This window comes from Choloepus didactylus, chromosome 4 (assembly GCF_015220235.1).
Source record: "Choloepus didactylus isolate mChoDid1 chromosome 4, mChoDid1.pri, whole genome shotgun sequence".
Taxonomy (NCBI): Eukaryota; Metazoa; Chordata; class Mammalia; order Pilosa; family Megalonychidae; genus Choloepus; species Choloepus didactylus.
The window spans coordinates 48,798,402-48,816,425 of NC_051310.1; the positions used below are offsets into that span (position 1 = coordinate 48,798,402).

Genomic DNA, 18,024 nt, shown 5'->3' on the forward strand with positions numbered 1-18,024 from the left:
GACAGTGGCTGTATGCACTAATACTGGCATTCATATCTGCCGAGCTCTAGCTCTGAGTTTCAGGTGTCTCAGAGATAGCATTGTTCCAGAGACCAATCAGGTTATACGCTAGGGGATCAGCATCTCAAAGTTTAGAGACAGGCATTACAATTCAGGGATAGAGTTAACTGCTGTAAGAGCTTACAATCTAGGGACTATTACAATTATTGTGTCCACGTTAGGCTATGTTCTAAGATTCAATTCTGAGTTTACACATTGCAGTTAGTCCATATTGGTGAGGCATCATCCCTCTCATCATGTTTTCTCCAATACTTTTACTCCTATATATATATTTTCCTACAATTTTATAGAGTTATATTCACATACCAAACATTTATCCACAGTGTACAATCAGTTGTTCATGGTATCATCATAAGTTGTGCATTTATCACCACAATCAGCACTTGAACATATTGATTACTACAAGAAATTTTTTTTTTTAGCAATAAGAAAAAAATGATAAAAAGAAAAATAACATGTCATTCAATACAATATACTAGCAAGGACAGAAAATAACACCACTACCAAGAATCCCATATTCCTCCCCTATATCCCCCTCTCATATACATTTAACATTGGCATATTGCCTTTGTTACATTTAATGGAGGTATATTACAATGTTACTGTTGAACATAGACTCCAGTTTGCTTTGATTATGTTTTTTCCTGAATACCATCCCTTTTTCAAATTTCTGCATGGTTGACATTCATTTGCTTTCCCACATGCAAAAACATTTTTATATTTGTATATTTAGTAACGGGGGGATTCTGAGTTTGTGTGTGCATCTTTGAAGCTGATGGTGCCAATTTCCTTTATTCACATCCTGCTCCATGATTCTCTGATTAAACGTGATAATGTACATTTTAAATATGTTCTCTAATTGCCCTGCCTGAAAGCTACAGGCTATACAAACTGTAAACCTTGCTTTTTAAGCATATTTATGCTATTTGTTTCCTTTTCTAAAGCTACCTGAATTCTGCCATTGCCCTCAGCAATCTTTAGGAGTGAAAAACCAGAATGAGCAAGAACAGCCATGCAAAATGATGTGCTCACCTTGCTGATATTTCCAGCTGCCTCAGCCCTATAGAAGGATGATGAAAACCCTTTTCATTCCCTGAACATGAATTAATTTTTAAGAGGGAAATCTTTCAGAATGAAGAAAATACATAGAGAGTGGAGTTATATCAGCCAGAGCCCGCATATCAGGTTGCAAGGGTGCTTTTGTTGGTTTTGTTTTCTTATAGCTGGATAATATTAATCCACCTCCAATGTGGTGTGAAGTTCATAAACCTGAATTTTTATTTATTTATGAAAAAATTCTGAAACATCAGCTATACTAACATTAATTTTAATGCCTTATTTTAGTTGGCTGATGAAATGATATTAAGTTTTTTCTGGGACTTTTTTCCTGACCACCAAAAGACTGTGTTCTTTCTAGGGGAAGACATATTCCTCTCTCAAAGCATTTACTACGCAGTCCTGTATGTAGCAGTCCATATGCTCATTAGCCCATCTCATTAGATTGGCTTGAGGGCAGAGCTACGTCTTGTTAATTTTTCCTTTCAACTGTCTAGTATGGTGTGTGGCAGACATGGTCATAATCAACAAACATTTGGCCCCTTTCCCTTTCCTTCTCACTTACTCCTCTCTCACTTTCTTCAGGTCCTCTCCATCTGTCCCAAGGACATGAGAGCTGATATCTGTGTTCATCTAAACCGGAAGGTTTTTAATGAACATCCTGCTTTCCGATTGGCCAGCGATGGGTGTCTGCGCGCCCTGGCGGTAGAGTTCCAAACCATTCACTGTGCTCCTGGGGACCTCATTTACCATGCTGGAGAAAGTGTGGATGCTCTCTGCTTTGTGGTGTCGGGATCCTTGGAAGTCATCCAGGATGACGAGGTGGTGGCTATTTTAGGTACTGTGAACTTTCCTAATGTAGTAGCAAACTTGTAACAGTTTTAGAGATTTTGCTTCTCAGGTTTCTTAAGAGAAATTTCCTTTGTTTGGTGACTTCAGAAATTGGGTCGCTAATGAGTTGATGAATCTTAGTAAAAACTAGTAATGCTGCTTCAGCAAGGAACATCAGTACTGGTCACAGCCTAATGGATTGCGTGAGGGTTTGATTAAAAATTTTGGGCAATGGTAGAACAGTACCTTTTAGACTACCTCTGTTCTCAGCCAGAGGTGCCTTATACCTCCATGTTGATATGTGTGAAAATGGCTTGCGGGTTGATTGTCAGGTTAGTAATGAAGAGTTTTAATCTCAGAGGGTCAATAGAACCTGTCTAGTTCAACTATTTTCTTAATGGGATGAACGGAGTGACTTTCCCAGCTGATTAGTAAATGAGTTAGGTTTACCTGCAGGTCATCTTACTCCAAATATTTCTGCTTCATCGCAGTTGGCCTAAGTAGTAAGCTCAAAGTGATAAGGTGGTCAGTATATGTGACCGACTATAATGGAGCCATTGCAGTGTAAGTAAATGAACTTTAGGTTTTTGAAGCTGGTTATATCCATTTATATTCACAAACCAGGAATTATTTGGGTAATAATAAATTTACTAGAAAATTCGGAAACCCTGTTGATAGTTGTACTAGCAAAAAGCAGTGACAGTGCATGTATATGACAAAATACAAAAATTTACAAGATTTTGGACCGAGTAAGACACATATTTTGGTAAAGAAAAAATGGCTGAATGGCCATTTGGATCATTTTGTGCTCAAATATCTGCAGCAGGTTTTGAAGTCCACATAGATAAAAGAGAAAACAATAATGAAGTCAGCAGAGAATTATCTCTTTCTCAAGTGAAAAAAGTTAGAATTGAGGGTGTCAACTCCATTTTGATCATTTTTCATGGCTTGTGTCTCATGAAAAATGAGCTCAATTTTTAAACTATTGGATTTTTAGCTAGTGAGGTCAACCTACCATAGCTTGAATGCCACTTAGAAGTAAAAGATTGATGCATTATAGAAATAGCAAAAGCAAAATTCAGCACAAAAATGAAGAACCAATTTCAAAGGGCACAATTACTTGAAAAAGACTTGAGAAGAGTTGAGAAGAAATCACCCTTTATAGGAAATCAGATTCTGTAACTCTGTAAGAGTTACAGAAAAAGGCTCAGTGTTGTAAACGGCTGAACAGTATTGTTTGCAAACGTGCCCTTAACTCTTTAGAAATAATATTGCAGTTAAGTTAAATTTCTTCTAGGAACTATTTTTAATTTTTGTTTTATTGCAAGTAAAAAACGTGAGTGCTTTCGAGTCAGCACTATGGGTGTGTGCTTAATGATATTTAGTGCTTGTTTTGTTTTGTTTACTGGAGCATAAAGGAGTTAATCTAAACCTTCACAAAAAGTGTGCATTATGCCAGAACAATCCTTTGTGATAGAAGAGAGCAATAAACACTACAACCTTTCCTGTTTGCTTAAAGAAGAGGAGAAAAAACTAGCTCAGAACAGGTGCATTTTCATTCCTGCATGTTCTGTTCGTGTCAATGGTGGGTGGGAAAAGAGACACGAAATATATCACAGTAGTTAGTACCATTGTGGTAAATTCACCTCAGCTGTAGACTCACTGTCATTTGTTGTGCCCCATTGTCTTCATTACAGCTTCACCTTGGTGACTCTTTTTCTAAAGAGAAGGTTGGAGAAATCCCTGAGTGCAATGCCTTTGGGCTAGGTCTGCTAAGCCGCAATTATTTGCTCAGTGAGCCTGATAAAATGTATTTTCTTTTAATTTTAAAATAAAATGGTAGCTGGTATTGCCCAATGACATAGTAAAAACAAACACAGGACCCCCTGGGTATTGGACCAGTCTCATCATATATCTGTCACATTTTATCTCTTCTGAGTGTGGGCTTTTTGGTTGTCCTCCTAAAAAATCCTGGGATTCAGACTTTTCATCTCTCTGCTTAATGAGTCAAATTATACGACACGTCTCTAGTTACTTTTTTCCCCCCTATTCCATGGATCTCTGACAAAGATTAGTTTAACCAAAAGGCAATTAGATTAGAGTTTTTGTTTTAACACTCAGCACCCCTGGACAAAGTTTTAAGAAAGGGGGAGGAAAATAGTACTTAAGAGTCAGACCTGACGTTTTGGTGATTGTCTATTTCTTTCCTGCTCTGCTTGGTTTCTTCTTCTATTCATTTTTGGTAAATTAATTTTGGAATATTTACAAACTTAAAGGAAAGTTGCAAAAAGTATATAAAGTTTGATATGTACCCTTAAATTCTACCTTATTGAGTGAATTGATTTATGTTTTTTAAATCCTTACTAATGTTTTGTCCAGTTGATTTGCTTGCACTGAATGCATGTTGAAGGATCTTATTATATTAATGTGTTTTATCTATAACGTATCTCCTTTAGTTTGTACTTTATCAAGGTGGTGTTGTGTTATTTAGTGCACTGATGTTTATAACTGATGTCTTCATTGTGAATTGTGGATTTTAAAATTGAAATGTGTTCTTTGTCATGTGTAATGATGTTTGGCTTAAATCTCGTAAAAGTCAGACAGAAACAACATCCCTATGTCCTTCCTATGTGAAGATAACTTGGGAAAACATAAGGTTGTCTAAATTGTTCTGATAGAAGGAATAATCCTTCCTATCTCTTACACTAATTTATTTGCCAGTTGAAAGTAGAGAAGGGAGGTCATTTTATTAATTAAAATCTCTGAATCCAAAAACAGGTGCAGTTTCGTTCTTTTGGAGCCTTGCCTCAAAGCAGTCTCTTGGTAGGAACGTAATTCTTTAGCGTGTCAAAAGTGCTAGGGAGGTTAATGAATAAGTACTGAAGCATAACTAATTAATGGAAAGATAAAAAAATGTGGATAAATACTCCCTTTTTTAACACTGAAAGATGGATTCAAGATGTTTTTCTAAATAGGGCATATAAATATAATTGCAGTTCATGTCTTTTTCCAATTTGAAGTTCTTTCAGTTCTTACACCTCCAGTTTTTTTGACCTTCCTGCTTTTTATGGAACACAAAGAATTCTAAATTAAGTTCATGATGCACACACAATATTTTATATTCTTGAACGTCTTCTTACTTTTTAGTTCTTACCCTATAATTCCTTAATGTGAACAGATTTATTGGTATGGCTGAAAGAACCAGGTAATTTCTAAATGTCTTGACAAGTGCATTGTACCTTTTAGAGACTATAAAAATGCTATTTCCCCCCTAACAAAAAAATCTTGCTTCTAAGATATTTGTCTTGCTGTATACATGTTTTGTCTTTTCTCTTCTGTATTTATGGTTTATTAGAATCACAGAGTATGAGTTATTAACCCAAGACCATCTCCATCTAATCTCTTCCTTGTTACTTTGAAGTTCCCAAGAGAATTATGCTTGTTTATATAGAGTTTGAATAGAAGGGCTATAAATTGTTATGGGATTGGGGGGAAGAGACATCAACTAGGAAGGAAAAGACAGAATTAAATGAATTTAATAATGTAAGAAAGATTTGCTTTTCTATTTGATTTAAGATTACATTGTAGGTAGGATCATTTATCTCTTGTAAATATTTTCTCATTATTAAAGAAAACTTTTAAATTATGGTTCTCAAAATCCAAAATTTGCTTCTTATTTGTATTCCAAAAAGAAAAAAATTCTGAGCTGTGAATGAATAATATTTTGCTATTTTGAGAATCTGTGAAAATGTGACTTTTATGCTGTGGTTAAGATTTCTTCCTGTATACCTGCTATTAGAAGTCAAGTGTTTCACACTTTACATACTTACAGGGCTTTTCCCAAGCTCCAAAAAATTAAATATTTTCTTTTGTATCCACATTTTTGTGTTGTACCATAAAAATAACGTTGTACTATGAAACATGCCGATTTGCTGTATGAGCTAACTTATACCCTTGTCATTGAATATGGTAGAAAGGCTTTAAATTATATCCAGTGAAGAAGATTTAGCTTTAATTCCTAAAAGTAGGATTGAATTCTGCCACCAGCTAGAATAGATGATTCTGCAAGTCAGAATTAATTTTTCAGGCAATAAACATTTAGGAGTTAAAATGGGCTTAAAGAAAGAGAAATCACATTTGTGGTTATTAAATGAGCCCCCTTCCCCATACTTAAGTAAAATTTAAAGGCATAGGTACATTTTGGATTGATTTTAATATTTTCTAATGTAACTTTTTGTCGCAGCCCACGAGGGCCATGCCAGTCCAGAGGCAAAAGAAGACAACAAGCATTTTCTGATAAATGAACTTTTATTCAGGGTTACCAACAGGGTGAGAATTCGTGGAGAGATCATGACAGCTCTCTCAGGCATTTGCAGGGAAGATGATCATGGTACACAGAGGATAGCAAACCATTTATAAAGGTTTAAGAAAAAGGCATTCCTAAGGGTTAGGAGAGCATAGAGGTGGGAACAGGTCACTCTGACCTGAGGGATGGTGCAGGAGGGACTAGAGTAACACTTGAACAATTACATTTTGCTCTTTTTCTGAGACTAAGAGCCTCTCACCTCCTGCCTGCTTCCTGTAAAGTTACATTTTAAGGTCAATGTACCCTTTTTCTCCTTACTGGCTTACAAAGACAATAGGTTAAACATTAGCTGCCTAGGTCACGCAGACTGCTGTGCACCAAAGACCTGCAGGCCTGTTTTGCTCAGGCCACAGGCTGCCACTCTTTTCAAGTATATTTTTGAAGAATACATGCCAGGACCCTTGAAAGTCTGATTTAATATAGTAGCAATTACCATTTATTGAGTACTCATTACTTTATATGCATTATTACATCAAATTGTTTCATCAGCCTAGTGAATAATATATTACTATAATGATCTAACAAATGAAGAAACTGGAGCTCTGCAATATCAGGTAATTCCCCCAGGTCACAGCTAGTAAGAGGTGGACACAGGATTTGTCTCACCAGGTCTGTCTCACTCTATACCCGTACTCCTAACCATCACATTACAGAAATGATGTTTTGTTTAAAAGGAATTTTGCAATAGAATTTTACAATTATATAACTATTTGGTTAAATCTTACCAGAAGATAATGCCTGTATTAACTTTATGAATTTCATTCCTTGTATTAAAAAAGGTTTTCTCTAACAACACTGGTAAGATAAGAACTATACCAGTATATTTTTAAAAAATCCTTCACCAGACATAATTCTGAAAAACTTGACTGAACTATGAGACAGTTAAACTGACTACTAAGTATCTGAGAATATGGTCCTCCTACAAATGACTAATTTACCACCAAGGAGTTATTTAGGACTGGAAGAACTGGAGCCTGAGTTTGAATTTCGTGAGCCCTCAGGACACAATAGGGAGAGCTTATGTTCTGTTTACATCTTTCACTTGGGCCATGAAAGAATTCAGTTTGGGAGGGATTAAACTGGAAATGAAACTTGTAAAACTGCTTCAGGATTTCAAGACTGGTCACAAATCTTTGCACCTCATTCCATGAGGTGATGGAGTCTATATACACTCTTCGATTCTTCACTGGCCTTGTGACTCCTTTTGGCCAGGAGAACGTGGCGGAGATGACATTGTTCCAAGTCTTGTCCTAAAGAGGCTTAGCATACTTAAACTTGCTGCTCTTGGATCTGACTCTTCCATGTGATCAGGCCCCAGCCAGCCCTGCTGGGGGATGAGAGATTATGTGGAGAGGCTCCAGACATCCCAGGTATCCTAGCTGAGGCCAAAATACACCAGCCGGCTACAGCCAACTCGCCAGCCTTCCGCTGAGGCCGTCCCATTTTGTGAGCCAGCAGAATTGTGATGTAAGTGGTTTTTCTTTTGAAACCACCAAGTTTGGGGTGGTTTGTTATAAAACGAAGGATACCTGATACACCACAACTGTATCAGTCAGTGTTCTCCAGAGAAACAGAACTAACAGTATATATTCATATTCATAGTCATATATTTCTTTATTCATACATATAAAAAGATTTATTTTAAGGAATTTTCTCATGTGTTTCTGGGGGCCAGCAAGTCCTAAATCTGAAGGGCAGGCTAACAGACTGGAAGTTTCAGTAGGAGTTGATGTTTCAGTGTTGAGTCCAAAATTTCTAAGGGAGGCCAGCAGACTGGAAACTCAGAAGTTGATGTTGGAGGCTCGAGGCAGAATTCCTTCGCCCTCTGGAACTTCCGTTGTTTGCTCTTAAGGTCTTCAAGTGGTTGGATGAGGTCCGCTCACATTATGGATGGTAATTTCCTTTACTTAAATCAGTTTATTGTAGATGTTAATCACATCTACAAAATGCCTTCACAACAACATCTAGGCTAGTGTTTGACACATAAAATTACCATCATAATAAGTCATAAGTTAATGCTTTTTAAAACACATTGCCTTCCAGATACAGGAGGAAGTAAAACATGACAAGAATCTTACTTAGTAAGTTTCTTTCTATTCTGTGAATTTAGTAATATTGTCATTAATTTTCAGAATTAATTTTGTGATTTTATGTGATGCAACACACCGTTTCACAATTATAGTACAATGCGTTTGTAATAATTTTACCCTGAATTTACTCTTGTATAATTTCCACTAGTAGCCAAGAACTTGTGCCACCCTAGGACTCCTCTTCTCTTCCTAATTATTACTTTTCATTGGGTATGCTATCTCCTCTGTCCTTCCCTCAAATGTTGACATTCTCTGGAAGGAGTGGGGCTGTTGGCTTGCTTTTCTCATTGCTCTTTTATTTTTTCTGCTATCATCATATCCGCTTCTGTACTTCTTCATCTGTATTTTTTTTTTCCAGCTTTCTTGCAACTACCAAAAAAAAAAAAAAAAAAACAAAACAAAAAAACAAACAAACAGTGTCTTGTTTCCACTCTTCTTTCCTCATTTGTGTTCCCCTAGGCGAGGCCAATATTTCAACTTGTCTCAAAAAGCATCAAGAATACTTTTGGCTTCAAGGAACTGAAAATGTAACTAATTACAACTTAAATAACTGGATTTTGTTTTGTCGCAATAAAAAGGCCAGAGCTCGTTAAGTTGTGGGTGTCGGTTTACCCACTCCACAATGCCTTTGAAATTTCAGTCTTCCTTTTTATATGGGGAGTAAAAGGTGTTATTGGAGGATAGGTGCATGTCAAAGTCACCTGAGATTTTTAATTTTTATTAGAAACTAAACCTCAGATTCAGAAAATCTCATGATATAAATGATTAACCCAATGAAATTTTATAAGGTAAATGCTTTGTATCCATCTCACAGGTCAAGAAATAGAATTTTGACAACGCTCCCCACCATGCCTGAAGTTACTCTATATACTGCATAGCTAAACACTAAGGTTTAGTTTGCCTGTTTTTATTGACTATGTATTTTACATCTCTTGAAATCTATAAGTTCTATATCCATCCCTTTCTTTTCCTTACAATTATCTGCTAAAGAACCTAAGCCATTTGTTGTGTAGAGTTTCCCACAGTCTGGATTCTGCTAACAGTATACAAATGGTGCCATTCAACCTGTTCCATTCTCTGTATTTTTACAAATTGGCTACTGGATCCAGAGGCTTGATCAGACTCAAGTTCAGTCCCTTTGGTGAGACTATAGATGTGAATGTGTTCTTTCATAAGGAGGCACATTATGTCTAGTTGAATCTCTTTTTGTGGTTTTACCAGCCATTGATACACAATGCCTAGAACTGTTAATTCGTTGGGGGTTCAAAAATGGAGATCTTATAATTCTGTATTGGTTTATTTGTAAGTTGAAATATTTTTATAGAGGTGTGAGTCTTCTCATTTACTTTCGGCTTCCCAATGTAGGATTCACATTGGAAAAGCCTAGGACACATGTTTGATACCTTCCCATTATCTATACATTTTCAAGATAATTAACGGGTTTCTTATTCTATGAATGTGCCCAGGTAGTTTAAAAGAATCTCATTATTAACTCATGTATTTACACAAATTTCATGAGTTTCAATGCATGGAGGTTTTTGCCTTATTAAAGTTCTGTTTGTCACATTTTTGGTATATTAGTCATGGTTCTCCAGTGAAATAGAACTGACAGATAATGTTGTGAGATGTAAATACAGTGAGATTTATTATAGGAATTGGCTCACCTGACCCTGGGCAGTTCAAATTCCATAGGGCAGGCTACAAGCTGGGAACTCCAAAGAAGGATTTTGACAAATTCCCCAGGAGAAGCTGTCTGACTGAGTAGGGATGGAAATTCTTCCTTCTGACTGCTGAAATCATCAGCTTTCCCTGTAAGGCCCTCAACTGATTGGATGAGACTTCTCTCATTGTTGAAGGCAGTCACCTTAGTTGATTGTAGATGTAATCAGCCATAGATACAAATAACTTAGTGATGATAAGAACCCACAAAATATTCTCCCATTACCAGTCAGGCTAGTGCTTGCTTGACCAAACAGTGGGACCCTGTAACCTAGCTGAGTTGATACATAAACTTAAATCACATTCAGCCACTAGGAGCCCCTTGATGATGGCTTCTGTGCCATTTTGATACGATGGTCTTTGATAGCTTTCTTGCTATCTAGTATGACAAGATGCTCATTTTGTACATGTCCTGCCCCATACCTGAAATCAACCATTAGCTATTTCTCCAAAAAGCTCTAATGTTTTTAGTGGGAAATAATATTTCAAGATCACAATCTGGGCTCTAAGAATGCTCATTGCTACTGGGTTGGTCATTGTTTCTAACCGATTTCAACGGACAAAATTAGGAAATTGTATACACACACATTATACACACACACACACACACACACACACACATACAAATAAAATTTACCCCGAGTTCATGAAGATATATTCAATTCAAATGTAATACTATAGAGTTTTTATTTATCAACTTCTATATTACGTCTATATTGATTTTCTTCCGTGTTGAGAATTTTAGGAATGATAAAATTAAAATATTCCATAGTTGCTCATTTGCTTTGTGCCACAATACAAATATAACAATCTCAGAATAACAATGCTGATAATACCACCACCATCAATCTGATGACTGAAAACACATGTACGAATTTTACCATACGCATGCCCCATTTTCTCCCGACCTGCCATTATTCTTAATAGTTGTACTATATCTACATATTTGGAGTATATAGCCATTGCACAGTATACTCTCTCCATTTAAATATTCATTTAATCTTGGTTCTGCTAGTAACTATATCGTTAGTGCTATCACAGGTTTCTGTATCATTATCTCTAGGTATTTTGTTGTCTAAAACGTAAACTTTAAAAGATTCTGTAGAAAGGATCCATGGCAATAATATTCCCTGAGTTCCTTTATATTGATGATCTGGTTTATGACCTTGAAAATCAGTTTTGTTGGATATAAAATCCTTGGTTTACATTTCTTTCCTAGAATGTCTTAAGCATTTTATTCCCTCTGCTCCACTCAAATCAACAGGCAAGTCATAGCGCTTCTGTTTTCTAGTGTCGTATTGTTCTCTCCCCTTACCTATTGTCACTACCTTCCTCATGATTGTGAGGGCAAATAAAATCATATATTTTCCATCTGTGAAGCATCATACTGTTGTTTCACACTGATGCCAATAGCCTTTCCACAATACTTCTTAGTTACTCTTCAGACTGTCATCAGTTTTGCTATGAAAGCACTAGATATATCCCAGCTCTCTCTATTTGGAATACTTTTCATTGGTTTCCTCTTTACAATATGATTAAGTAGACTCCACTGCTTGGCATTCTCTGTTTGGGATTCTTATCTTTTTTTCTCTAGACTTGGCCCTCTCTAGGCTAATGATGCTCATCATTCCTTGGGAAGATTGTGCTTATACTATTCTCTCAGTTCAGTGCTACCTTCTTGCCTGAGCTCTTCCTTAATTCCCTCAAATTCTGAATAATCCTTTTGTTTTTCCCAAGTGTGCTTTGTCTACCCTAATCCAATAGCACATTATTGTATTCCTTACTGTTTTGTAGTTAATTTTTCTTCATATATCTTTACATAACTTAAAGGCTCCTTGAGAATAGGATTTGTATTTCATGCATATCCATGTCTCACAGCACGAAGCATAGGTTTCAGCTTAAGGTGGAAGTTATGTTCAGGATGCTGGATGCATTAATTGAATGAGATGAAGAAGGCAGTCACAATGACCCGACTGGACAGATGAGAACATTATAAGACTCAACAGTTTTAATGTGAACATTATTGCAAGTATACTTTCTTAGAAAATAGAAATGAGAAGAGTTTCAACATGTAACGATTTTTCAATTTAGTCTTTTGCTTGGATTTCTTTTCTATAATATTCTACTGATATATTGATTTGGACATGTGTTTGAGTTTCTGTATATGACCAGTTTGTCTGTATATTAATCCTGCCAAACTTGGCATTATCAGCTTGTTTATAATCATTTCACCACCCTCCTTGATGGTGTCTACCATGGCCCATCACTGGGATAAGGATACTCTCTCTCTTTTAAAAAAATAATTTATTGGTATGAAATTCATCTAAGGTAAAATTAACCATTTTTAAAGTGAATAATTCAGTGGCATTTAGGGGTTCACAATGTTATATAACCACCACCTTTATCTAATTTCAAAACATTTCCATCACTCCAAAGTAAGACTCCTTATCCATTAAGCAGTTGTTGCCTATGTCTCCCTCCTCCCAGCCACTGGCAATTACCAATGTGCATCATCTCTATGGGTTTATCTATTTTGGTTACTTCCTGTAAATAGAATCACACAATATGTGACCTTTTGTATCTGGCTTCTGTTTCACTTAGTTTAATTCTTTCAAGGTTCATCCACATCTGTAGCATGTATCAATACTTAACTCCTTTGTATAGCAGAATAATATACTATTGTTTGTTTATACCACAGTTTGCTTATCCATTTATCTATGGCTGGATACATGAGTGTTTCCTCCTGTTGCCTATTGTGAAAAGTGCTGCTATGATCCCATATGCACTTGTACTTGTTTGAGCATCTATTTTCAATTCTTTTGGGTACATACGTAGAAGTGGAATTGCTGGGTCATATGGTAATTCTGTTTATCTTTTTAATGAGCTGCCGAACTGTTTTCTATAGCAGCTGCACCATTTTACATTCTATCAGCAACATACAAGGGTTCCAATTTCTCCACATCCTCTTCAACACTTGTTCATTTTTTCTGTGTTTCTATATATCTGTCTGTGTATCTACCTGTCTATCTATCTGTCTATCTATCTGATCTTATTATAGTCCATCCTAGTAGGTAAGAAGTTGTGCCTCATTGTGGTTTTGATTTGCTTTTCCCTAACAGCTAATGATGTTGAACATCTTTTCATGTGCCTGCTGGTCATTTGTGTCTCTTCTTTGGAGAAATGTCTATTCAAGTCCTTTGCCCATGTTTGAATTTGATTGTTTATCTTTTTTGTTGTTGAGTTGTAGGAGTTTTTCTTATATACTGTAGATCTTAGGCTCTGATCAGATACATGACTTTCAAATATTTTCTCCCATTCTATATGCTGTCTTTTCACTTTCTTGGTAATGCCCAGCAGTAATCAATTATAGTTATGGGCTGACTAATAAATGAAAGTGCATACATGGACCTTAAGGTCCATATTATAGAAGAATCATCACATGGAACCATCATTACACCTCTGCATGTATTCAGAGACACCTAAGTAAAATTGAAATACTTTATTTTTAGGGATTTGTTGTATATATTAGCTGTTCTCCCTACTGAATAACTGTGATAACTTTTATGCATTTATTTTGTCCATGTCATTAACTAGCTAAATAAAGTCATTTTTTTTTTTTTAAAAAATTAAACTCTATCTTTAAAAGCAACACCTCAGGGCACCATAATCTCCAAGTACACCATGGTCTTTAATAATCCCTTAATTATGTTGTAACCCTGTGCCTATGTTTTGCCTTTGAATTTCCAAGTTTCCTACTATATGAATCTTTCAAATTTATTTCTATTTTACAATCATGTTTCCTGTGGTTTAGCAGTGAAATACTTCATAAGACTTGATGCAAAGAACTGAGAAAATATAAATAGACCAAACAACAACTTTAATGTTGAGTGCTAGCTTTTCTACTAATTTTAGGGCTTTGGGGGGAGGTTAGTTCTCTCAAGCTCTAAACGTTTATAGCTGAGCCTACTTGTATCCAGTGGGAGCTGACCTAAAAACCAGCCTCAGATGTCTATAGGTATGAAAATGAACACGAGTTCCCAACCCTAAATGTATGCGAACTCTTGATGAAGCAAAAGGTGCTTTTCTCTTGGATGTTCCATGCATACTCCAGCATCTCCACACACCTGTGATTTCTGCAGATTAGTTAGGGTATATGTGCATAACATGCCTTAAAGAAGACATTAGCTAGTCCTTTTGAGGCTGGTAAATTACTTAATTAATTTGTAAGATGACCATCTTCCCAGAAGTGCTTTTTAACAGTTTGCTGTGAATTGAGTGCCTGTTAGGTAATGTAGAAAGCTGGATAAACTAACTGAATACATTTTAAAACCGATGTGACTAATATCTGATTTATATATTATGTCTCCTAATGGGAATTCTATGTCATAAAACAATTAATGTTGTGTGTTATATAATGTGAATTCAGATGCTGGGGGTAGAATTATCCACACTTATGAATTCTTCTATACTTCACTAGACTTTGTTGTTGCTGTTGTGGGTATTATGGGATAAGTTTTACTTTGGCTGACTCAGTTAACTTTTCTGTTACTTTATAGCTTTGTAGTGGGATTTGGAGTTGAGAACAGATTTTAAAGGTGGCTTATTTTGTTTTACGAGACAGAGACAAACTATTATCTTGAAAATATTACATAATGATCAACAAATGAGTTCACATCCATAGGCCTGGGGGGTTAGGTCCTGAACATGTCTTTGTTGGGGACTTGATTCAGTCCATAACAAAATGTAATCCTTTTCTATCTCTTTACAGAAGAACCCAGTATAGAAGAATAAGAATGACAATAGAGGAAAAGGAACAAAGCAGCCCTTTAAAAGCCTTGCTATTTTCTTAGCACCAGGGACTATGAGCATATAACAATTGTCGATTTTTTCTCTGTATGAAACAATACATGTGAATTATGAGACAAAATAAAATCCACCCTTTATCACATAATACAGAGGGAAATTATATTTTGATGTGTTTACTTGCATGCTTTATGTGTAAACATATACGTGTGTATGTGTGTGTGTGTGTGTGTGTGTGTATTTTGGTGGGGAGGGACTGAATGAGGTTTATAAAAATGAGATTATACTGTATCTATGATTTGTTATTCTGTTTTATTACTTCATATATTGTAAGCATTTCTCCATGTCACTATTGATTTTTATTTGATGTTGAATTTTATTTATAACAATTTATTTTTTAATTCATTGACATTTATCTTGTTTCCACTTTTTTGTCTATCATAAAGTGAACATTTTTATAAGTATATTTGGCACCTCTGATTATACAGTTAGAATAAATACCTATAATGAGAATTACTTGTTCAAAGAGAGTGCCATTTCCAGGTAGCTGAAATTCATCTGTGAGAATGTAGAGGTTATCTTTTAAATTCCTGTAGCTAACGTGTCCCTTAGGGCTATTATCGTGCTGTGTACATATAACTCTAGAGACCTTATTTGGGTACCTGGTCTCTCACCATCCTTTTCTGGACCAATATTGGCTGTCAGACTGTTAGTTGAGTTGTTCATCTGTCTCACTAACTAAATGGAATTTTTGGAGGGTCCGGTAGCAAATGAATTGCTCAAGATTAATTAAATACCTATTGTGGATATTTTATGCTGATCCCATACTGCTTTTAACAACCTCCTCAATAATGTGCATGTTATCTCTCTCTACCATAGAGAGCCTCTTATGATTGAATCCCAAGCCACGTGATTCTTTAAGGGTCTCTCAATTACCCATGTGGGCAAAAAAATCTGTGATCTCATGTATCCTGTCTCTCCCCCCCCCCCGCCCCTTCTATATCTTTGATTTCACATTCTCTTCTCTCTCTGGTCTAACTGACAAGAAGGGTTGTTGTAAGATTCCTGCCTGCCTACCTGCCTTCCTCCCTCTCCCCTTTCTCTCTCTCTCTCTCTCTCTCTCTCTCTCTCTCTCTCACTCTCTCTCTCTCCTTTCTCCCTGCCCTCTCTTCCTCTCTCTTCCTTCCTCCCTCTGCCCTCTTAGCTCTCCTTTTTCTTCCTTCTTCCTCCCTCCATCCCCCCCTCCCCTTTTTCTTTATCTCCTGTCAGTTCTGACTTCAATCTGCATGCTGAGAGTAGATATTTATTCATCCCTGTGGTTAGAGTGCAGAATAAGTCTTTGGAAAAGTGCCTCTAGGAAGATTTTTCCCACTTGGCTTTATCCCATTTCTTTTCCACTTTAAAACTCTCTCTTTCCCACAGCAGTCAACCAAGTGACTACACTTCAGAGCCAGGAGCTCTTATGGAACTGAGAGAGGCCTTCGGGCACTTTTAACCTTTGACTCTTCTGCATCCTCTTTATGTGGGCAATTAAGTATTCTTGATTTGGAATGGTGAAATATTGAGTTCAGATTATCAGTGGATGGTGCCCTGAAGGGAATTGGTGATTTCTGTGTGATTTTTAAAAGTTTCAAAAGACATACATTTGGATATGCTATAGCACCCTGTAGGGGACTGTTTATGGGATAACCCAAGTCAGCTTCTACAGTTTTGGAATTGTGGACAGGGAGCTTTTGGCTGAACCCTGAGGCCCTGTATAAGGTTTGGCTGGGTGGAATGTGAAGGAAGGCATCCTTGGGGAACTAGATTATGGCAGGTTTCAATTTGCCTGGAGCACAGGACTTAGTCACTGAATAATACATGTTTAATATTTGTTAGATAAGTTCCAGCTTTATAAGGCTGTGAAAGCAGATCCTCATATATTGCATTTTATTGTCATCTCCATCAGAAGGTGCAGAGGAAAGGGTGGGACTGATAAGTTACCTTTGCTTCTTCCATACACAGTGGGAAAAGTTCAGGTGGCAGGTTATGCAACTACTTGTCCAAATGAGGTTTTGGGATTCCCTGTTGGATTTCATTTATTCATGTCCCTCCATATTTCTATCAAGAACTGAATTCAGGAAGATGTTATTTTACATGTTATATGAAAGTTATATGTATGTAGATTGGATCATACATTCAGGCTCTAAATAATGCCAGAAGATCAATACTGTATTAGGAAACTAAGTATCAATAGTGATTGGAATAAGAAATGTTGTAGATACTTTAATGCGTGCCTTATACTGTTTTCCAGGGAAAGGTGATGTATTTGGAGACATCTTCTGGAAGGAAACCACCCTTGCTCATGCTTGTGCCAATGTCCGGGCACTGACATATTGTGATCTACACATCATCAAGCGAGAAGCCTTGCTCAAAGTTCTGGACTTTTATACGGCTTTTGCAAACTCATTCTCCAGGAATCTCACCCTTACTTGCAATCTAAGGAAACGGGTATGTCATCTGGATCCACTTTCTCTTATTAGTATTCAGAGGGCTAATATATGATGCTATATTAGTTGAGGAGTGGGGAAGTTATGTCATTTTACAGCAATGCATTCCCATCAATGTAAAACAGCAGAGTTTTCTTTTCCTTTTTCTAGATTTTGTTTACTTTCTAAGGTAAAAAAGCCCTTATTAAATGGGTAAAGATTTGAATCTTTATCTTTTAAATTGCAAAATGAAAACAGACTTGAAGAAAAACAAATGAAACTATGAAATAATTGGCTCTTGGGGATTATAATACTGCCATAAAAAGTGTCTCACTTTTGAAACAGAATTTTTTAAGCTGGTAAGGTTAATCCAGCTGGTTGCCTGTTTTACATCCCTGGCTGTCTTTATTCCCTCTTTCTCATTTAATAAATTCACAAAGCTTACTCCTAACTAATTCAAAGAACACATCATCTAAAAAATTAATTAACCACACTGACATATCCTACAGATAGGTATAGGAATCCTTTACTTTGCAGTGCTGCTGAGAATTTAATCTTTGTTGCCATTTTCTTTTTTATTGATGAGTATGACATACATTTAATTTGCATTAAGAAGTTTTCCTGCCTTGAT

The 18,024-nt window shown here is 36.3% G+C and overlaps 1 protein-coding gene across 1 annotated transcript in view; it reads left to right on the forward strand.

The window, feature by feature from the left end:
• The window catches only part of KCNH5 (potassium voltage-gated channel subfamily H member 5), a 343,994-nt gene that overhangs the window by 262,657 nt on the left and 63,313 nt on the right, over positions 1-18,024 (forward strand). Inside the window, exons 9-10 of the mRNA XM_037835300.1 lie at positions 1,702-1,954; positions 17,219-17,415. Of these exons, the coding sequence (XP_037691228.1) occupies positions 1,702-1,954; positions 17,219-17,415 (450 nt within the window). The remainder of the gene's footprint in view (positions 1-1,701; positions 1,955-17,218; positions 17,416-18,024) is intronic.